At 39.8% G+C, this 23,151-nt stretch overlaps 2 protein-coding genes across 2 annotated transcripts; one reads left to right on the forward strand and one right to left on the reverse strand.

Annotated features, from left to right (window-relative positions):
* The first annotated feature begins 1,628 nt into the window (after window positions 1-1,628).
* Window positions 1,629-22,786, forward strand: LOC137291631 (tyrosine-protein kinase STK-like). The gene is made up of 11 exons (XM_067823040.1): window positions 1,629-1,970; window positions 11,013-11,991; window positions 13,475-13,571; window positions 14,533-14,637; window positions 17,398-17,489; window positions 18,158-18,316; window positions 19,108-19,254; window positions 19,882-20,141; window positions 20,351-20,501; window positions 21,033-21,164; window positions 22,128-22,786. The coding sequence occupies exons 2-11, from the start codon at window positions 11,037-11,039 to the stop codon at window positions 22,340-22,342; spliced, it is 2,313 nt and encodes a 770-aa protein (XP_067679141.1). The 5' UTR covers window positions 1,629-1,970; window positions 11,013-11,036; the 3' UTR covers window positions 22,343-22,786.
* Window positions 9,089-10,001, reverse strand: LOC137292076 (hepatitis A virus cellular receptor 1-like). Its single transcript, XM_067823620.1, has 2 exons — window positions 9,696-10,001; window positions 9,089-9,529 (listed from the first exon to the last, which is right to left on the reverse strand). Exons 1-2 carry the CDS (start codon window positions 9,999-10,001, stop codon window positions 9,089-9,091), a joined length of 747 nt encoding a protein of 248 aa, XP_067679721.1.
* Window positions 22,787-23,151: the final 365 nt, after the last annotated feature.

Below are 23,151 nucleotides of genomic sequence, written 5' to 3' on the forward strand. Positions count from 1 at the left end.
TTGTGTATGTGACCTGGCTTGGTAGTTGGCATAGCTGCAGATAGCATGGGTTTTTTGTATAATTAATCAGTAGCTTAGTAGCTCACTGCCACAAGCTGTAAACATCAGCCTTTGAGTCAAGTGTTGTTCTTGTAGGCATGGCCATGCTGCGTTTGGTGGCCACACCTACATTTGTCATAGCATGAGATAATTGTATGTTACACAATTCACCTGAATCCTTCGAAGCCAGTTTATGGGTAGTAACGTGACTAGAAGATTACGATGTGAGGCCCAGATTATCCTGGAGATGTATGCCTGGCCACTCAGCCTTGTCAGTGTAACGTCTCCGCACAACTCCACACAGCAAGTCACACTCTACTTGTGACAGCCAAATATGATGGTGTGTCATTTGCTATCAGTAGATGGTTTAAACGATATTTTGATATGACACTTGTGTCATGAAGGATTTTTCTGACCTTTCTGCTCAGAGAACTTTTTATGAATAGATGAGTGATATTGTAAGAACAGAGGGTGTAGGGGTGACTAAAAGCTTAGGATAGGGATTGTTTTTCTTAGGCTAGATACGCTCCTTAAAATGCTGGCTTTCTCCCCCTCTTATCCCAGATATGCTTCATGTTATGGAAAATAATCAGTCCTAGTTTAAAAAATTAGCCACTTTCACCAGAAATATTTTGTATGTATGAAACAGTCTGACTGAAAGTAGTCTGTCTCTCGTGGACACCTCAGTGTCCCAGCCTCTGTTCTTGATGTTTATATGGTTTAGATTCATTCTACCTATGTACCTACCTATGTACCTACCTATGTACCTACCTATGTACCTACCTATGTACCCACCTATGTACCTACCTATGTACCTACCTATGTACATTTGGTGTCGATTTGAACATTTATTAAGGGCATTTCAGGTTTGTATACTTTACCGACACCATCCCTTGTTTCTTTCCTTCATTCCTTTTCTAATTTCTCTCATTCACTCACTAAAACACTCAAACTTTCACTTACGAAACCAGTCAGTCACTCATCCATGTTCCCTGACCCAGACACTCACTCACCTACTCACTCAACCACTCACTCAACCCTTCATTCCTCCTCCCACTCAACTACTCATTCATCCACTCATTCAACCACTCAACCTTTCACTTACTGAACCTCAACCACTCACTGACCTACAGACTCAAGCACTTACTCAACCTTTCATTCCTCCCCTCACAGTCACTCATTCACCCAATGACTCACCCACTCATACATCCGCTCACTCACTCAGCCACACATTCAGCCACTCACTCACTCAACCACTCACTCACCTACTCACTCACCCACTCACTCATCTCTTTTCACAAGCTGAAATCTTTTTAGCTCAACAGTTACTCATACCTAGAGTATGTAGCGATAACCATAACACATTGATATGCCGATAATGATATGTATATAATGTGTCAAAAAACAAGGACATACATTAGTCAGAAAATTGCATTTCCGCTTTGAGTAGTTACAAAAACAGCTGACCAACCTGTACTCTTGAACTCTTTTGTTACAATGCTTTCTGCACTGAACCCCTGTTCTAACAAACACCCACGGCCTACCTACAGGGGTTAGACTGTACTTGTCAAGCAGGTAGCATCAACTACATACAGGGGAATCCCTTTCAACTGAAGAATGCATGTGTAGGAGCTGTGCCATTTATCAGCAGCTTGAGAGCTATGCTTGAATCCACACTGATGTATTGTGAATCAATCTTTGTAGACCTACTGGAGCATTGCTAGTATGCAATAGACAAGTTGAATAGCGGGAACTCCTTACAGTGGTGGGGCATGTTAGCTGAGTGTGAAGTGTATGTGTAAGTTGTCATGCATTAAGTAACTCAGCCTTTCTCCTGACAGGATGATGGTCACAAAGAGCCATGTACGGGATACACCATCACAAGGACGGATAACAGCCTTCTAGACTAACTGACCAACAACTTATGTAAGGTGAGTGCTGAACTTCCATTGTGATTCACCTTTGAAAATGTTCAGTGGAGGACAGGTTTTGTTGATACTGAGAACCGGCTCAGATCAATGAACTTATGAGGGTGGGTATGTACTAAAACATCTTGTGACAAAAGTCTTTCTGTGGGGCGGTAAACGATTTGCTGTCACAGTGGGTCATCGTAGAATCTAATTACTGACTGAAATTGTGTTTCAGTTGTACTGAGAGACGGAATATGAGATACCTGAAAATTGCTCCCATTTCTCAATGCCTTTGAGATTAGTGTTAGGTAGTGTTTGGGATCTGCTCAGGATGGTATTCAGGATTTATGAACGAAGGGGGTTGGCAGCTTCCTAGAATGGCTCTAGTCCTGATGCATTCAGTCGGTCCAGGCTCCAAAGTATGTCTCAAAATAATGTTACATTCTTGACAGAGTTGATAAGCCCACGCAAAGACCACCTGAGTGTTTATCTAACAGAAACTTTGCTTAACATTAGAGCTTTAACATTAGCTCTAACACTAGAGCTGTTACATACAGGGCTGTGTTATTCACTATCAAGGGTTATGTTCCTTTGTGACCTTGGAACTTTATCAAAATACTCCTTTATCAAAATCCTGGATCTGCGAGAAATTCATTGCATTTATCAAAATCTAGATCTGCGGGGTATTTTGTACAGATATCATAGCTATAGGTATCATGTAGACATAGTGTGTATGCACGCTGTTTAATTGGTAGTGTGATACTGAAGGCACTATCTTTACTGAAGCTTGGAGAAACTGATACCAACTAAAAAGCCTTACACCTTTGTTTGATAATTATGAATATTCAATTTTGTTGTTCATAGTAGGGCTGGGACAGGTAAGATACCTGGGCTGGGTAGGTAATGAGTTGGACTCAGGTACTCGTTTCATTACCCAGGCCCATTATGATCATGTAACTAATATATTAAACAATGTAATGTGTCATTCTTTAATCACTGAAAGGTTGTATTGTCTTTGAAGATTTAGACAAACTTTATGGTCACTTTTTTAAATGTAATACATGGTTAAGATATTGAAGAATTCAACATTTGAGCGTCAGAGCTGTAGAATTTATTTCCATGTCTTGCAAATTTGATGTCAGGAATTAATAAAACAGGTAGCTGAGTAGGGTAGCATAATAAGGGGTGGAGTACATGGGTAGAAAATTTGGACCTGTCCCATTTGTCGTTTATAGAGAACACTTTTGTAAGTACTTCCATGTTCCTGTGTTGTCAGTGTGTTTGGTTATCATGCTGATGCGTTATTAGTCAGTAAAGCATGTCCTCTGGCACCCTAGTAGCCATATCTTGACCCTGAAAACACCCCAGAGAAAATGGTCCTATTGTTTCTGAGTAACTGTTCTTACCACATGAATAGTGTAGTGTGCGTGCACTGCCACTGGGGCTTAAATATTCACATGATCTAGCATTCACGACTATTTGAGCAATCAGGTATGATAATGTACTGGTGCTCACCGCCTTCATGTCAAGCTGGTATGTTGAAGAGAACATATTGATTGATTCCTTTATAAGAACATTGATTAAGTCTGTGTTATTGATGAGGTTATTTATTCCGGAGCCAACGTTGTCAACATGGCATTTTTTGCTGAAGCTGATGATTGTGGGGGTAAGAGGAAGGGTTGTAATATAACTAATAAGCACAGACACACAAACACTTTGAAGGTTCATGGTTTTTAAGTTAATCAATTTAATTTCTGAATGAATAATTTCTCAACTAAGAAACTGATTATAAAAAATGTGATTTTATGTTTTCACAATTAGATTAGTACTTTTTAATGAATTTGTATGTATAATTGAGCATGATGTGAAAATCATGCAACAAAAATTGGTATTTCTTTTGTGGGATATGTAATATGTGTATGTATGTGTTTAACAGTGCAGTCAGCAATATCTGGCTATATGACAGCTACTGGTAATAGTAAGTAATAATAATAATAATAATGCTAATTCTTGTGCCCATTACATTAATACCCAGATGGCATTGTACTTTTATAACTGCTACCAAGCACTAAGCGTGACAGTATGGGTACCTTGATTCAAACTAACTTGGACTAGACAATCCAGTGATTGATAATGTTGACAACAATTCAGATTGTTTGGAGCTGCACACTAAACCAAATCAGCTGACTGATGTGTTTACTGCAAACATCACCAACAGCGTGAGGAACAATAGTCTGAAAGTGTAAACTCAACTTAAGAATCACTTATTAATCATAAAATATTTTTTGCAAAAGAAATGAGCAGACTTGAAATTTTAACCAGTGTTCCTGCATACAGACTGCATGATGCATTTAATGAGACATAATATGTACTGAATGGAATTTTGTTTCAATTTCCAGTTTGTGCAGTTCCTATTTCCTTATATAACTAAGTGTAGTATGACAAGTATGATATTATAAAATAAACATACAACAACAGAATAAACACACCAACAAAACAGAATATATACCACCAACAAAATAGATGTTCCAACAACAAAGTAAACATAAATCTGTCAAAATAAATGTACCTGCAACAAAATTTCAGAGCTCTGTTAATTAGAGATGTGGTGTGTGAGAGAGGTGGTGCTGAGAATGGTGATGTTGAGAGAGGTAGTGTTGAGAGAGGTGGTGTTCATAAAGGTGGAGTTGAGAGAGGTGGTGTTATGAAAGGACACCAGGTGTTGAGAGAGGTGGTGTTTAGAGTGGTGGTGTTGAGAGATCTGGTGTTTAAAGAGGTGGTTTTGAGAGAGGTGGTGTTGAGAGAGCTTATGTTGCGAGAGGTGGTGTTTAGAGAGGTGGTGTTGAGAGTGGTGATGTTGAGAGTTGTGGTGTTGAGGGAGGTGATGTTGAGGGTGGTGGTATTGAGATGGATGGTGTTGAGAGAGATGGTGTTTAGAGAGGTGGTGTTGATAGAGGACACCAGGTGTTGAGAGAGGTGTTTAGAGAGGTGGTGCTGAGAGTGGTGGTGTTTAGAGTGGTGGTGTTGAAAGAGAGTGTTGAGAGAGGTGGTGTTTAGAGAGGTGGTGTTTAGAGTGGTGGTGTTAAGAGAGGACACCAGTTGTTGAGAGAGGTAGTGTTGAAAGGATTGGTGTTGAGAGAGGTGAAGTTGAGAGGGATGGTGTTGAGAGAGGTGGTGTTGAGAGTGGTGGTGTTGAGAGGGGTGGTGTTTAGAGAGGTGGTGTTTAGAGTGGTGGTGTTGAAAGAGAGTGTTGAGAGAGGTGGTGTTGAAAGGATTGGTGTTGAGAGAGGTGAAGTTGAGAGGGATGGTGTTGAGAGTGGTGGTGTTTAGAGAGATGATGATGAGTGAGATGGTGTTGAAATAGACGGTGTTCAGAGTAGTGGTGCCAAAAGAGGTGGATTTATAACAGGTGAGGATTTGAAACATGATGTTAAATCATCATTATAATGAGTGTACAGAAAATGCTCAATGTTTGATTAATACAAAATACATTGCAGGCTGTAGCCTATTCACACATATCCACATATGTGGAAGATGACAGCCTAAGTCCTACAGTGATGACATTGTGAATGCAGCTATGACATCCTGTATCGACAGAACATGCTGCATTGTGCTGAATCTAGCAGTGTATACAATAGCACAACAAAGAACTTCCACAAATAAGGCTGCAAAAACTCATCTCTACACATGCCTTATTTGACAAGATGGTAAGTTTCTAAGTGAAGGGGAGCTGACGAAAGTCCATAGCCTCAGTCACTTCAGTTTGTCACAGCGACCTATTCCTTGCATTGAATCTTATAAACTCAACTCTTTTTGTCTATGAAACCTGTCATGACAAACTATCATGTTACAGCCATCCCAAAGGTGTTTAAATGGTTTATCAGTTCCATCATCTAATTTCCATATGCTTGCTGCAGTGACTACACACTCAGCCCCATTAGCTGCTGCTTCCAAATGGATGTAAATAAAGGGACATATGTTCAGAACATGTAGCCACACTCGGGCATGCTTAAGCTGTACGGAAATTAAATACTTCAATACGTCAAGGGTTACTGTTTGATGCCATGAACACCAGTCGTGGTGGATGGGTTTGTTTGTTTATTGTTTAACTCAGCACTAAGCAATATTTCAGCAAAGTGGCAGAAGTTTGTAAATAACCACATCTGGACCAGTCAATCCAGAGATCAATAGCATGAGCATTGATCTATGCAGCTGGGATATGATGACATGTATCGACCATTTTTTAGAGAGCTTGACCACCCCATCTTGTTCTTCAACTCTTTCGACAAACATGGGTTACTGAAGACCAATTCTAAATTTTTATTCTTGCATTTGAGATTATTGCCAATAATTAGCTATTTCTGTGATGACAAGCATGTCGTGCTGGCAACATTCCAGGCTGCTCTTCAGTGATCACTGGTCCATATTAATGTACATTATAATTGTTAGATGCTCACTTGTGATTAATCTACGTATGAAAATGTTTATAAAATTCCCATATAAATGAACAATTGTAAGAATATAATAGATGCATGACGTGGATTTTAGATTTTTTGGAAAGAATTAACTTAAATTTGTTTCATGCTGCAATTGTTAGGTGAAACATAATCTCCAGAAATGAGTCATCTTGATATCAAGTGTATTTTAAGAAATGGATCATGGTCGGTAACCTGCTGTGCAGCTTGTACTGAACAAAGCCTGCATGCCTCACATCAGTGAAGATGTGTCTTTGTTTGGACAACACCAGGTACGCTATCAGAAACTGATGGTTGGACAGCCTCCACCGCTGTGTACAGGCACAGTACACATGGTTTCATGGCAACAAAAATAAATAATATCTAAGTACAAAGTGGTAACAAAGTGATCCATGAAACAAGTAACTTCACATCATTTTAAACGGCTTCACTTTTTAAGTCGACAGCATAAAGCAAGTCAGAGTGAATATGGTTTTACACTGTCTTTAGCGATGGTCCAGCAATAGCATGGAGGAACACACCAGAAAGGGGCTTTATATACGCATTGTACATGATGTTTAAAATTGAACCCCATCTTTGGAGTGACAAGCAAACACTTTTAACACTGGGTTCTCAGCAAAAACTCCTTATCCATGCTTAAAGTTGACAGCACAGTTTCCTTTCAGTTGTTTGTTTCTTTATGAATGAATGAATGAATGAATGAATGAATGAATGAATGAATGAATGAATGAATGAATGAATGAATGAATTGACCTCTCATTGTATGATGATGTATTTATATATATATTACTTGCTTTGACATACATAATTGAATTAACAGGCTGTAGCTGTGTGATACTAACTGGGACAGTCTGTGACAGAATGCTAAATGCCATTGACAGTGGAGGTTAACATGTGTGATCACTGAACCATAGCATGCGAGTAGACACCACTGTGTAACAATATAGGGTGGTACCATACACACTGTTGAATGATGTCTACAGTCCAGGGTATGTTTTGTTTGACTATACTAGGGTCAGGGAGTACTGCAAGGGAAATTCTCAGGCAGTACTGCTGTTCACAGACTCCTTTATCTAGAGATTATTACACGGGCATTAGCGACTTATAGGAAATGAGTATGAAATGTTATATTGCCCTAGCTAGAGTTTTGTTTAAGTCATGTGACACAATTGCTTTGTGTAATGATTTCTTTCATGCTATTTTATTCATGTAAAACAGTAAAGCACAGTACGGAAGTGTCACTGCCCTCTTGATTGATGCCATGCTCATTTGTTTATGATGTCACAGATGTCGAAATACAGAAACAATGGTTGCTGGGTCAAAATGTCACTATTGTTTTTATGTAAAACACTTTCGTATGATCATGAACCGTGAAACATGTATTTGGAATCAACGGCTGCATCATGACTTACCCTACCTTGTGTAAATCTAGAAATCTGTAATTTTCTTTATTTCAAAAGCAAACTTGACTCAACTGAAAAGTACAAATAATATAATTTACAAAACCTCAGTGAAACAATGTCGGAAGTCTAAATGAAAACATGAGAAGGAAATATGATATCTGTATATATAATTTGTGGATTTGTTTGACTGGCATTTTTGAAGTTGATGAATAACAACAAAGGCTGTTGCAATCAGTACAAAGATCGATGCTGAAACATCACATCACAGTATAATAGAGAAGTTGTTATTCATAAAGCAGCTTGCCATTATTATATTTTGCTGGTCATGAATTTAGAAACTTTCTTTTTAGATAAATTAACGAACAAACAGCTTTCATAGCTCCAGTCAGAGTGGTGTGGTATTATGAAAGTATGGCTTTTAGACAAGGTGACTGACAAATTGATAACATCTTAGAGTGGCATTTTAGAAGTTGGGAAGTACAATACAGAACAAATTTTATGGATAACAACATTTTTTATTCATGAGAGTGAACTTTCAGTGCAGATTTTTGTACCCTTGTCAAGCATAATTGCGTGGCAATGGTACAAGAATCTGCACTGAAACATTGTTCTGAGGAATAAAAGAAGTTGTTATCCATAAAATTTGTTCTGTATTGGACTGACATGATGTATACCAGTACTCAGACCTTGTTGCCAGGAAGCGGGAACAATACAATATTCTCTAGTGTGGGCTCTCACCGCACTCAAGGTTTAGGTGAAAGTGGCTGCTGTTGTGATGATGGACTTACACTGTGGATTCAGCTGTGCATTGTGAGAATGGATAATGGGGGTGGTGGATGCACGCAGCTCTAGGATGGGGATGGTTGATGGGGTGGTGGATGTACACAGCTGTCGGGTGGGTATGGTTGATGGGGGTGGTGGATGTACACAGCTGTAGGATGGGGATGGTTGATGGGGTGGTGGATGCACGCAGCTGTAGGATGGGTATGGTTGATGGGGTGGTGGATGTACACAGCTGTAGGATGGGTATGGTTGATGGGGTGGTGGATGCACGCAGCTGTAGGATGGGGATGGTTGATGGGGTGGTGGATGTACACAGCTGTAGGATGGGTATGGTTGATGGGGTGGTGGATGTACACAGCTGTAGGGTGGGGATGGTTGATGGGGTGGTGAATGTACACATTTGTAGGGTGGGGATGGTTGATAGGGGTAGTGCATGTACACAGCTGTAGGGTGGGGATGGTTGATGGGGATGGTGTATTTACACAGCTATAGGGTGGGGATGGTTGATGGGATGTTGTATGTACACAGCTGTAGGGTGGAGATGGTTGATGGGGATGGTTGATGGGGTGGTGGATGTACACAGCTGTAGGGTGGGGATGGCTGATGGGGTGGTGGATGTACACAGCTGTAGGGTGGGGATGGCTGATGGGGTGGTGGATGTACACAGCTGTAGGGTGGGGATGGCTGATGGGGTGGTGGATGTACACAGCTGTAGGGTGGGGATGGCTGATGGGGTGGTGTGTGTACACAACTGTAGTGTGGGGATGGCTGATGGGGTGGTGGATGTACACAGCTGTAGGGTGGGGATGGCTGATGGGGTGATGGATGTACACAGCTGTAGGGTGGGGATGGTTGATGGGGTGGTGGATGTACACTGCTGTAGGGTGGAGATGGTTGATGGGATGGTGTATGCACACAACTGTAGTGTGGGGATGGCTGATGGGTGTGGTGGATGTGAAAACCTGTAGGGTGGGGATGGTTGATGGGGGTGGTGTGTGTACACAGCTGTAGGATGGAGATAGTTGATGGGATGGTGGATAGACACAGTTGAAGGGTGGGGATGGTTGAGGGGATGGTGGATGTACACAGCTGGAGGATGAGATGGCTGATGGGGTGGTGGATGTACACAGCTGTAGGGTGGGGATGGCTGATGGGGTGGTGTATGTACACAACTGTAGTGTGGGGATGGCTGATGGGGTGGTGGATGTACACAGCTGTAGGGTGGGGATGGTTGATGGGGTGGTGTGTGTACACAGCTGTAGGATGGAGATAGTTGATGGGATGGTGGATGTACACAGCTGGAGGATGAGATGGTTGATGGGGTTGTGGATGCACACAGCTGTAGGATGGGGATGGTTGATGGGGGTGGTGGATACACCTAGCAGTGGCATAGGGTTGGTTGATCGGGGTGGTGGCTGCGCATGTCAAAATCAGTGAGAATAGTTGATGATGGATTTTCACATGAAAATTCCTATTTCATTTGTTCTATTGATGTTGATGTTCTGTATATAGACGGCATTTTTTAGTGCATAGTTATTGGTCGATTGTTTTGATTTGTCAAGATCGTTCTCAGTTTTTCTGTTTTCTAAGTGCCAAAAGCCCCAAGCAATTTCCACCATGACATAAATTGCGTCATCAGAATAAGAGAAGGCTTTGTTCCGTATCATTGTCAACAGATGATCCACAAATGTAAATAGAAGTCAAGTATCCCATAATTGTTTCCTCAATGACGTTTCTGTCACTACAGGAAACTGATACTTTATTACATATTAATATTACTAGTTACTGATTAAATGGTGAAAAAAGAAATGCCTTAAGGACAGAATGGGAAAACCTCCATAAACCGTTATATGTTTAATTGTAGCGAAACCTCCCCAAAAGACTTTAGTTGATGTTCTGTTGCTCATGACAGTGAGTGAGGTCATAGGTGTTTCCCAGAAATAAAGGCAGTTGTTGGAAAGTATTATCATTTATGGATTTAAGCTTTGTAACCTGTGACAGCTATAAGTTGAGAATTATTTCCACATAAGAGTGTGATGTGTTAGTGCTGGTACAGTAACATTGACTTGGCTACCTATCAACAGTGTTATGATAACAGTAGACGTCGTACTAATGGTACATTTGTTTCGAGTGACTGGTAAGAGTATTTGCTGTTTGTTGAACATGTTTAGAGTGAGTTCAGGCTTCAGTCTGTAACAAGTATCTTGCCATGTATAACAGTGATTTGTGTCTTAATATAAGTAGTGGATTGGAAGGTCATGTGTTATTGTATTATAGTGGCACTTTGTGTGTTATTATAAGAATTAGATTGGAAGGTCATGTCAGGGCTTTGTGTCTTAATTTAGATATCACATTGGGAGCTCAAGTATAAATGTATTAGTGTTCGGTTTCCCATGTTTCAGACTGCTAGGACTTCATCCACCACTATGGGCAACAAATCTGGGAAGCGAGAGTATACTATTGATGATGACACTGCCAGCACAATTTCATCAAGCTCACGAAAAGGTCACTTTATTAAACCTGTGGGGAAACAAGATATAGATATTCTTAAGCAGTATGAACCAAGAGGAACAGAGCAAATCCCTGGAAGAATGGAACAGTTTCAAAGAGCAGATCAAGCTACACAACGAACAGAAGAAATTCCTGGAGGAACAGCAGAACAGTTTCCTAGAGGACCGGAACATCTTCCCCAAAGTCCAGAACAATTGCCTGGCATAACAGAACCTAGTTCTAGGACAACTGCTCATCCTCTAAGGACAGTGGAGCAGCTGTCTGGTTCTAAGATGGCAGAAAGTGTAGAAGCCTCCTCACAACTCAGTTCAGGATATGTGTCCCAGAGTAGCTCTGGTGCGTCATCTCAAGGAGTTGTTCCAACATCTTCACCCAACAAAGCTTCTCCAACAAGCCAAGCGCCGCCCAGCGAACATAATAATCCACATGCAAATCATCTGGTTGCAAGGCGTAGCAAGTCTGTGGATCATACTTTAGATCCGCCTATGATGACTCAACAAGCTATAGATGCATTTAATAAGGCCATGAATAAGACTTCTCCTATAAACATACCAGGTTTCAGTAGACGACTTTCACAAGATGAACTCGGACATAACCCTGTGTTAAAATCTGTAGCTCAGTTGAAAAACAGAGAATCTCCTAAACTACCTCCAAAGCACCATTCTCCGAAATCTTCACCGAAAATAACACGGATCAATGTAGCTGGACATACAGGGGCTGGTGGATTGCCCAGAAATTTGTCATCTCCAAAACTTTCTCGGCGTTTAACTAAACGTCTGCCAGGACAACAGCTGAAACTGACGAAATCCTTTGAAGATCTGCAGTTGATAATGCCTGAAATGGACAACCCAACTCTCCCGAATGAAACCAGTGAGTATACAGTTGATTATTAGTAAATAGGAGCAAACCTGAACTGCACCCTTGTTTTCTCACTCATGATGATAATAGTTAAGAATAGCTCCACACAAACTCCTTTTTGTCGTATGAAGGAGATTCTGGTATGGCATGCATTCCCAACAAACTCATGCTTGTTTGTAGTGGGTTTTTTTCAGTTAGAGCAGGTACCTAAACCTATATTTGTATGCCAGTTGTTGTCATGGAAATGATCCACTCTACTTATCCTTTGCGGCTTCCACTACAGAAACATCAGTTAATAAGGATCAATCCAAGACTCTGGGTTCGAATCCCAGCTAGTACTGAATCCCAAGGTGGTACAAGAATATGTACTTTACTTGATGGTATTTGAAATAAAACATATGTTAAAGGTTTGTTGTTTACTGTAAGCTCTGTTAGGTTGAAACAAAAATGAAGTTGTTTCAGTCATTCAATACAGACTTTGCATTCTGTACCAGGTGGTTCAAATATAGCCATAACATGTGCAATATGCACTTCAGAAACAGAGAGCTCTTGTGGTCTGATCCGAAAGTAGTTGTCAGAAACTACTTATGTAACATGATTGTTTAGTATTCTTTGAAAATTAAACATTTATTTTTTGTAGCTGTTATCTGTCTAATCCCAAATAAATCTTTAATGGGTATTTAGAAGTGGATTGCATAAGAAAAGCAAGAAGTTGACAGCCATAAATCTTGCTTTTCCTTATCCTAAATAGATCAAAATTTATTGTCTTTTAGATTAATTTTGTTATAGCACTGGGCTCTGACATTTTGATAACTGAAATACAAGAGTTAACCCTCTGTAAAATGCATGATTACAGGTGTTCAGGGTGATTCATGTATGCACTGTTAAAAGTGATGTCTGTGGATTTCATGCTTCAAGGAGTATCAATGTTGATCTTTCAAGGTACATATGATATTTCCGGCATTATGAGGACCATGAAATTACTGCTGGAGATTTAATGTTTTAAGGCCTATATTTTTGTCACCTCTGGAATTTGTTTACTGAAAAGGAAACACAGAAGTATTCAACGCTTTCACCTGACATTGACTTTACTTTGTTGTAATTTTACTTTTGAGGAACTTTTAGTTTCAATATTTACAGTATGAGGTGGGAAATGTTGAAATAGTAATTAACATGTATATATGAGGTTTGCTACAACATCTCACATTCTGATCCAGCTTTATACATGGGCATCCACACAAAAATTATTTTTAGAGAAGAAATAGTTGTGTCTGATATGTAGGTTTTCTGTTGTATGTCACACATTTCCCAATACATTGTGATAAAAACGATGCTGAGTTGTTTTTAAGAGCTGACATGATGACCCTCAAGGATCCATGCATCCTTTATGTGAGACTGGGTGTTATCTAGGGTTGCTATAGAGGTATCCTTAAATCTGCTCTAATGAGCCTGCCTGTACCATCAACTGACATGTACACCATATTTGTTCTTTCAGAGCCTGTTATCTTTCTGGCAATGTACGACTTTGAGGCAATTAACGAGGATGACTTGTCCTTTGTGAAAGGAGACAGACTCAGGAAAGTTAATGCCAGGTCAGTACTGACCGGAATCCAGGTTTCAACATTTCAACATTTCAACCATGATATGTGATTAACACTCGAATCACCATTTGTTTTGTTTTCTCGTATATGATATATACCATTCATAAGAAGTAGGGTATATTCCATTTTGCGAGGATACCATAGCCAGTGCCAATGCAGTTTTTTGAGAGAAAGTAATATCTATCCATACAGATGAAACATTTCCAAAGGAATGGAATAAACTGTCACATTTTCCCCTAATTTCTCTTCATCATCTATTTCCTCCTCAGCTTCATCGTTTGCATTTGATCAATCTTGTGAATCCAATATCCCCTACATTTTTTTAATGGTAAAGGTGGCTTGCTGGTCAGCAAGTGTTCCCTGTAGAGCATTGATGGATACAGGGCTGGGATGGGGGACCAAAGTACATGTTGCTCATTCGCTTTATGTCTTGGCTGTTATATTTAACCAGCATGTATAATAAATTCATTGTTATAATAGATTTCCTTTTGTGGGGGACACTTATACAGAATGTTTATGTATTGTTTCTGTGATGATCATTTTCAGTTAAATGAACATCAATTGTTGTGTTTATTATTGTATATTTGATTTAGGAATTTGCTGATCAACACTTTAATGATAACATAAAAATTTAGATAAAAACCTAAGATTCTAGCCATTCTTGGAATTTTTGTAGCCCTACAAACTTCTTAAGCCCAATCTTTACACACTAGTTTCGATCAATGTTAACAATTCTTGAGGCTATGAACGTGTCAAAAATAAGGGCCCTTCTTTCTCAAAACGTTAGCTGACTACTTCAGCAATTTTTACAGGGCGATGTTACATTGACCAATGTCACATATATGAGAGGGTGAACAATTAGTAGTGCAGATGAAGGCCATATGTACTGATATTCACCGAGCGAAAGTAATTCTTGACATGGTATGTGTAGATGCATTATTTCTTTTTGCAGTGACACTGCTGATTGGGTGATCTGTACCAGTTTGACCAATGGGAAGAGAGGATACATCCCTGTCAACTATGTGAAAGTGGATGATAATTCTCCTCAGGCTCAGGAGTAAGTTATTTCATCTCTCATTGAGTTATGTGTTGGGAATCACGAACCAAACACACTGGCAACTTGTGGTGAACAACTGTTGACTATAATCGAAATGCATACATTTTTAATGTAATCACCAATCTTAAGGGTTTTTCATGGACAGATAACAATTATGTTTACTGTAGTGATGAATGCGAAACTATGAATACAGGGCACATAGCTTTACACTGTTGAGCGCATACAAAAGTAAAGAAGACTCGGGGAATACCTTAGCCAACTGTTCCGAAGGCGCCCACTGTCAGTTTCACTGTTCAGCGCATATATTTGTTCATGAATATTTGTCATTTTTGATTGTTAGTTTGATCAAGTGTCACAGTTGTACTAAAACAACAAAATTCCTGTTAATGGGAATTATTATTGATGCTAAAATTGAACATTGCCTACAAGACTCAAATGTTTTTGCCCAAAGAGGCAATTTTCTACTTTAAGGTAAACCTGTTCTCAAAGTTTCACAAATGGGAATTTCTATATAGATACCAAGAATGAGGGTGAATTTAAATCTCCATTCTACCTTGCGAAAATACATACAACCTTTGAGGTAATAGTGAGAAGGAGGGTAATGGCATTGGTTGAGTCATTTGTTTGAATGATTAAGTATAGAGATCAATTGTTGATGTTTGCAGTCCATAAATCACCATACTGCTTAGATCACTGACGTACCCTATATCTGCATCATTGTGCCACCTTCATACAACAAACTCCCTAGAAATATACATGGCACTCCATCAACTAGAGCATGTGATGTGATGCCCCACTTCCAGACTGCTTACTAGGTTTCTTCCTGCTTGTGAAGGAAGGAAGGATATGAATCTACCTGTTTGTATGTATTCAGGCTGCACCACTGTCAATATGACACCCTTGGTGAAAATGTTTCCTGTTTTAGACAGTTTGATAGACGTTGCACTTTCACATCTGTTTGAAAGTAGAATATTAATGCTTTGAATAATTTTGCATCCACAAATGACTGTATGGTACTCATAATGTTAGGACATGTTCAAGTCTGGACCAGACAATCAAATGACTCATTTACATCAGTCTCCACATCTGGAATATGATGACAGTTGAGCCTCACCACTCAATCCCAATGAGTTGCTTCTTACAAGCATGGGTTTCTGAAGGTCATTCCTTAACCCGGGTCTTGATGGGTCTTTCCCCAAGGTCTTGGTGATACAGTATGTGCTGCTGACTCAATGAAGGAATGTCTGTCTTCTGTAGTGTATGAATTCAAAACCTGGGTTATTGTCTGTCTTTATGTTGGATCTTGGTTCTTACATTTATGAACACACTATGCATGGAAATGACCCAAATTGTTAGTTGCTGTATTTTCAACTTACCAAATCAGATGGTCCATCAGCAGGGTTGTTATGAATTGTAAACCAAAAGTCACTGTGTTCTGTAATCTGATTGGTTGAAAAACATGATCAAATGGTATTTGATTCCCAGAAACTGCAAGATTGTTCACTGCATATTGACACGTAGAAACACTGCAAACAATTTTTTTGTTGTGTCATCAACAGTGGTGACATCATTTAAATCATATTGTGACGTAAAGTCAGAATGACGTCACAAATGAGCAGCTCCAGATGCTTCCATGGGAACCAGCTGAAATGGCCAGCTGATGAAACTTCCCATACTCGATGTAAATGAGTGCAGACAGTAAAACCCTTTGGTTTACCTTTTGTTTTCAGTGTCGATAAACATCATGTGTTGGCCAATTTCCAGGTGTTATTGAGTGGCCAACACATGATGTTTATCTCCTACGAGAAACATCCAACCAAAACCTTTGACATGCCATACCTTGTGATATAAGTTTAGATTTTTGTTGCCATCTGTTCTCGTTTACATCTATTGCCCTAAGTTCCCCGTGTGTCATGATATGTGTAATAGGTGATATAAGCAAGATGTTATCCTCCAACATTGTCAGTTTTGATATATACTTGTTTGGTCTGTCCATTTGTCCACATTTATTTTGTGGCTTGTAGATATGGTTAACCTGGACATATCAACAATGACTAGCCATAGATTGAAAGGTCCATAATTTGAATGTAATAACAGAATTTTAAAAGCCACCACACAAAGTTTGTAGTGGCAATTTTAGCGGTATTCCACCAATAGCACAGAGGGGGACACCAGAAAATGGCTTCACACAATGTACCCATGTGGGGAATTGAACCCTGGTCTTCAGTGTGATGAGCAAATGCTTTAAGCACTAGACTATCCCACTGCCCTACATTAGGAAGGATTCACTGGCTAGCTGCTGACACTGTTGTATGTAGCCAACTTTACACAGAGCTGTCCTCATATCTTGCTGTGTGTGTTTATATGTAAACACAAAGTTATAAATCTTCATGAATGCATTGTGAAAGGAATTATTAGAATAAAGGATCAAATATGTTTTATGCAACAGTCAGCAATATCCTAGCTATTTAGGGAATACAAGCAATGAGGGTTTATGGATTTTCTGTCCTGGTTGATGGAATGGTGCTAATCCCAATCACTGGTGAAGGTGTGACAGCATGTGTTGTTGGTTGGTCTGTATATGAAAGTCCCCAAAATTTCATCCAGACCACATGGTTGGTTAGATGTATAACTTGCCAGCCCTGATCAAAACTTACCTGCCAACAAAATACTGTCATATACATGTATAAATTTCAATGCCTCTGATCATGCCTGATGTCCAAATGCCAATGGAAACACTGGACCCTTGATGATTTTCAGCTGGTGGTTTGACTGTAGCCGGCATGATGGTGAGGCGTGGCTGAAGAGAGAGGGTGTAATGACAGGCAGCTTCCTCGTAAGGGCTTCAACAGGTGAGACACTACCCACCACACAGTGAGTGAGTGAGTGAGTGAGTGAGTGAGTGAGTGAGTGGGTGGGTGGGTGGGTGTGTGAGTGAGTGAGTGAGTGAGTGAGTAAGCTTCTTTGTGCAATATTCCTGTAATGTGCGAGATGGGACAGCTGAAAATTGGCTTCCTACATTGTACAATTGCGATTGCGTGCAGTTGAACCCACACATGTGTGTGACAAGCTAACACTGCAACCACAGTGTTACTCAACTGCCAGGAAAGTGTTAAGAAATACTCTGACTAATATGATAGGAATATTGCTACAGTTGTGCTCCATTCTTCCAACTTGCTGCAAACCTCTGTACAGACAGGAGTCCTTAAGGTGTGCAATGATCAAACCACAGATAGGGACGTCACTATTGACATTTATGCTTCAGACTCATTGTGTATAGATGATGTGCTTTTGTTGTGGGAGGTGAACAGTCAGTAGCCATTAGGCTGTGACTGAGACACTGAAAAAGTGAGTTAAAATTGACATGGCATTGGTGATATTTCTGCCATTTTAGTAAATAACTGAAACAGATAAAGGGTCACAGCAAAACTCAAGTGAATGTATTGAGGAGTTCATGCTAATATTGGAGATGAGTTCATGGTAAAAGATAAATATCGATAAATGTCCTTGTCATTTTCAGACAAAAGTTCCTATGCATTGTCTGTGAGATGTCTGGAGGCAGATGGCAGAACACCGTCTATCCGACATTACAAGATACGTAAGTCAGCTGACGGACAAGTATATATTGGAGTTCGGAAACTCTTCCCTGATGTCATCAAGCTGGTGGAACATTATCAGAGTAAGTGTCATCTGCCTTGACTTTGATCCCTGACTGATGCTGAGCATGTTCCAGTAGAATAAAAAATTTTTGGAATTGAACCATTACCTGATTAGTATGTAGTATAGAGAACTTGTACACATCATTGGTCAACCATGATGGATATCTAACAGTTGCTCAACTGTATGGGACCAGTTTCAATTTATGTGTGTGGAGAAAGGGTGGATGGTGGGGGATGGGTGGATGGGTGGATGGATGATGGATATGATGTACAAAGTAAGTGACCCCCTTGCATGTCATTTTACAAAGTCAATGACCCTCCCCTTAGTGCGTGTAAAAAATTGATGGCCCCACCCCCTAGCCCCATGTCCCCAGAACAAAATTTGTGAACCCCATTAGAATTCATCACCAGCCCCTAGCTATAGATTATGAACAGTCCCTAATTGACATAAAATAGACCAATAGGGATTATTAATGCAAGATCTACTGATCCTGAGAACAGATTTCACCAAGGGGGAATGCATATGAAAAGTTCCAAGAACGATGGGACTCTTAGAGCTGAACCCAGTTGTTCTCTCAAATGTTTTATTTTTGTTCAAATTTTCTCAAGTCTCGTTTATCTTGAGGGTTTGTCAATATCCCAGATATCTGTGTGTTACTGGGCGCTGTATCCTGTACATTGGTTGGACAATATCGTACAAGTAAGGCTTGCTAAAATACACCAAATACAGTGTTGAAACCACAGTATATACCTGTTCTAAGAGCTATGGAAATCCTGGCAGCTGTAACATCCCCTGGTCTTGTTTTGGCAGAGAAGGAAGATGGTCTGGTGTGCCGACTCACGCAACCCTGTCCCAGGACTGCACCGGTCACACATCTCCGAAGTATGGAGGTGAGCCGGGAGAACATCCGCATGACCGAGAAGCTTGGTGCAGGATTCTTTGGGGAAGTGTGGAAAGGTATTACTATGATCATAAATGTTATAACTTATATAACACCATGTTGGTTTCTACTGGTAGAAAAGCCCCAAGTAATGCAGGTCGTATGTAAAGCGCGTTGTGATTTTAAATAGGTTTATTGGAATCTCTGCTGTCAAAATGGGCAACAGAATGGATGAGTTGAAATTTGGTGATCACATGTCTTCAGCTTGACTTGGGTGTCTAGGACGTCGGTCCTGCCCCACAATGAAGCACATGTGATACATGTGGGTCTCACCTTCATGAGTGAGTTTGTTCAAACTTGCCTCTGTTTACTCAGCAGAAAATGTCTACCCTGTGGGATATTAACTACATGTATTAACCTTTGAGCACCTCACAGGCAGGTTGGGTTATCTGGGGCACATGTAATAATGATCAGATTGTATCACTTTTTGTGTGCCTCTCTGTAATGACTGTGATGATAATCAATGATGATGAAGATGGTGGAGGTGATGGTGATGGTGATGGTGATGATGGTGGTGGTGGCGATGATGGTGGTGGGTGGTGGAGGTGATGGTGGTGGTGGTGGTGGTGGTGATGATGGTGGTGGTGGTGATGGTGATGACATAATGTGACAATGATGATTGATGTTGATTGTTGTTATTTAAGGCAAGCTGCGAGGAAAGCTCGACATTGCTATCAAGATGTTGAAGCCAGGAAGAATGACCGTGAAAGAATTTATCCGTGAAGCAAGGACAATGAACAGGTTACGTCATGTCCGTCTGGTTCAGCTTCTTGCTGTGTGTACAAACTGTGAACCTGTGCTGCTCATCACAGAGTACATGGCCAATGGATCACTACTGGAATTCCTTAGGAGAGAAAGGCGCTCCAAGCTGGAACATACCATGATGCTCAATATGACTCGGCAGGTCAGTAGCACCAAATTTGACAACTTGGTATTCAGTTATAGAGATGAGGTGACTCTGAATTGAGGGAGTTTAACATGGAATAGTAAAGTTACAAAATGTCTATCAAGTTTTTTTCAAATTCCAGATGTATAGATCTTACATCTTTTCCCCTTTTCCTCTAGTGGCCTATTTGGATGCTATGTTACTGTATGTTGAATTCATATGCACAGATAGCAGAAGGAATGGCATTCCTAGAATCTCGCAACTTCATCCATCGTGACCTCCGTGCTGGCAACATCCTGGTCGGGGAACATCATGATGTCAAGGTCGCTGACTTTGGACTGGCCAGGGTTGTGGATGATGGCCAGTATGTTGCAGGAGGTAAGTTACTCGTTTATCTTCATCCGTGATCAGTGACAACTGACAGAGATGGAAAGTGTGACAAAGTAGGTACCATTTATTTCTCACCAGTTACCATGGGAACTAGAACGTGGTACGTTCATTCACCACAGGAAGTTATTAATTCCTCTTTAGACTCACAATAATTATCTTAATGTAACACTCTTTCTATCTTGATTTACTAAGACATGGAATTCCCAATACCAGTATTTGTATATGTGTGCGTGTTATGTATGAATTTGTGTTGTGAATTAAGTCATTAATTCACCTGATGATAGGTCAAGAATTAACTCTGAAATGCTGTATAAAGAATATGAATATATGTTGTTATTCATAAAACAGTTTGTGATGTATTTCTATTGTGAGTGAGCTGCTGCATCAGCTTTAATTCATCTAAGTAACAAGTTGGTTGGTATGGTTATATGTGGGTCAGTGTGTGCTACTTGTATAAATGCATGTTGTGTTTGTGTAATCATGTTTGTTGTATTCATACAAGTTGTATTGTACATGTAGGTACAAGGTTCCCAATCAAGTGGACTGCCCCAGAGGGAGTGTTGTTCAGCAAGTTCAGCATCAAGTCAGATGTGTGGTCCTTTGGCATTCTTATGTACGAAATTGCAACATCAGGGAAGGAACCATATGCAGGTACGGAATTCACTGTTTTCTATATGTTCCAAGGCAAATCCCATAGATGTGAATCAAGTAAAAGTAAAATGCAATACAAATATATGCTTTTGTAAAATGATGTTTGGACATGATGTTTTGAGTAAAGTTCAAATGGATAGCATATTTGCTCTATAACTAACTCAGTGAGATTCTGAAATTATTTTAACCTAAAAAAATTATATATCGTTGTGTAGGTTGTTTTCGTATACATGCATTTTATGAACAGGAGAATGCCTAAAAAAATCTATAACTTAATATGTTATTGCAAGGATTGGATAACCTTTTTAGATTTCCTTTTAAAGAAAATACACAGTTGTATCAAAGTAATATCTCCAAAATATTTGCAAGAAAACTAGAATAAATGCATAAATGCATGAATGCATAAATGCAGTATACAGGAAATATTTTCTTAATCATAAAGGCAAACACAACAGAAACAAATTTGAGACACGCATATACTACCCATACAAAATTTAGACTCAACAGAGTAAATATAGCTAATTACTTCATGCAGCTGGTCTAGATTTTGAAATATATTCCATACTGTCTAAATGTGCCATTGTATTGTAAAGCAAATTTGTAACCTTGAAAAGATTATTGTCTTGAGTTCAATAAATGATGAAACTCTGTGAAAGTTGGTGAATTTTCAACAACACTTTACACCAAAATGCAACTGTTCACTAGAATGATATTTGCACATGCTTTTCAGAAGGTTCATGCATGATCCTCATGCCATTCATCTGCATATGATTTGCAGTTGGTTCCCTGTTAGGATAGAAATTCATCTTTGATGTATCCACGTATGTATACATAACATATAGTGTGTGCTTCAAGTGAGTCTAAACTTTCGATGAGTAGTATATTAAAACCCTGCAGCTGAAGTGTGCAGGAATTGTATCTAAAATGAGATGTGACCAGACCACCATTGACTGTATTTATCAGGTATGAGAGCATCTGAAGCTGTGGATGAGATCCAGAGAGGATACCGCCTTCCCAAGCCTCAAGAACACTGGCTACCTGAGCAGATCGACCCATACTACATGATCATGAAACAGTGCTGGAAGTACGACCCAGCCACCAGACCCTCCTTCTTTCATATACACTCCGTGTTTGAGGACTTCAAGGTCCAGATGGAGAGAGACTATGGAGATGTTTAGGATTAACAATGAATAAGGGAGTCATCTGTTCATAGAGAAAGATGAGTTGACAATGTTTGTGAAAAGACTGATGACAATAATCATGAAATTAATGCGTCATGAATTTAATGCGAATGCAAAGGTCTTGTCTAAAATGCGTCATGAAATTAATGCGAGCTCAGGAAGCTGTGTTGATCAGAAAAATGCGACACCCTGATTCTTTGATGTGTTCATTTTCTTTTCATTTCTTATTACCACACACTAGTGACCTGAATTGAGCTTGTTAAATATTGAATGGAATGGAGCTGACAATGTTATGATTACGCTGCCATGTTTGATCACGTGATTGCTTGCTACTACTTGTCATATGACAACAATTAATGGTGAATTCAAGGTGGCCATGAAGAACCAATTTATTAATTGGTATGCCAATAAAGTGTCAGACAATTTGACAGGTTCCAAAAAGGACTCACTTGTGGATTTACGAATAAGTGTGATGAAGCCTCTACATGCCAAATGGATGGAGGCCGCAATTGCAAAGGTGAGCAAAGATCGCTGAACGATCCTGCGTGGCTGGAGAATGTCCGGTCTGGCTGATGTGCTTCAATGACTTTGAACAATTGACAGTGATTATTGTAACCAGTGATAACTGACTTGCGATACCCATAATAAGGAAGAGACCTGTATTGACTGGTGTAGTGTGTAGTGTCAACACTTCTGCTTAGTGTCAAAATTTGCCGATGAATAATTTCAATAGGTATTAAGTAGTGTCAATGAAAGGAAGAGATTTCCGTTTTCTGACGTTTATTCAAAAGTACACCCCCAGACTG

The sequence above is a fragment of the Haliotis asinina genome, chromosome 7 (genome assembly GCF_037392515.1).
Source record: "Haliotis asinina isolate JCU_RB_2024 chromosome 7, JCU_Hal_asi_v2, whole genome shotgun sequence".
Classification (NCBI taxonomy): domain Eukaryota; kingdom Metazoa; phylum Mollusca; class Gastropoda; order Lepetellida; family Haliotidae; genus Haliotis; species Haliotis asinina.

What these genes read in the sequence shown, in the direction of transcription:
- LOC137291631 (XM_067823040.1), top strand. Translation starts at nt 11,037, where the DNA reads ATGGGCAACAAATCTGGGAAGCGAGAGTATACTATTGATGATGACACT. An exon ending in GCTGGTGGAACATTATCAGA is followed by an intron (nt 18,317 to 19,107) that starts GTAAGTGTCATC and finishes TTGTTTTGGCAG; the next exon opens with AGAAGGAAGATGGTCTGGTG. An exon ending in TGCTCAATATGACTCGGCAG is followed by an intron (nt 20,142 to 20,350) that starts GTCAGTAGCACC and finishes TCATATGCACAG; the next exon opens with ATAGCAGAAGGAATGGCATT.
- LOC137292076 (XM_067823620.1), bottom strand. Translation starts at nt 10,001, where the DNA reads ATGCCACTGCTAGGTGTATCCACCACCCCCATCAACCATCCCCATCCT. An exon ending in CCATCTCATCCTCCAGCTGT is followed by an intron (nt 9,530 to 9,695) that starts GTACATCCACCA and finishes CCCACACTACAG; the next exon opens with TTGTGTGCATACACCATCCC.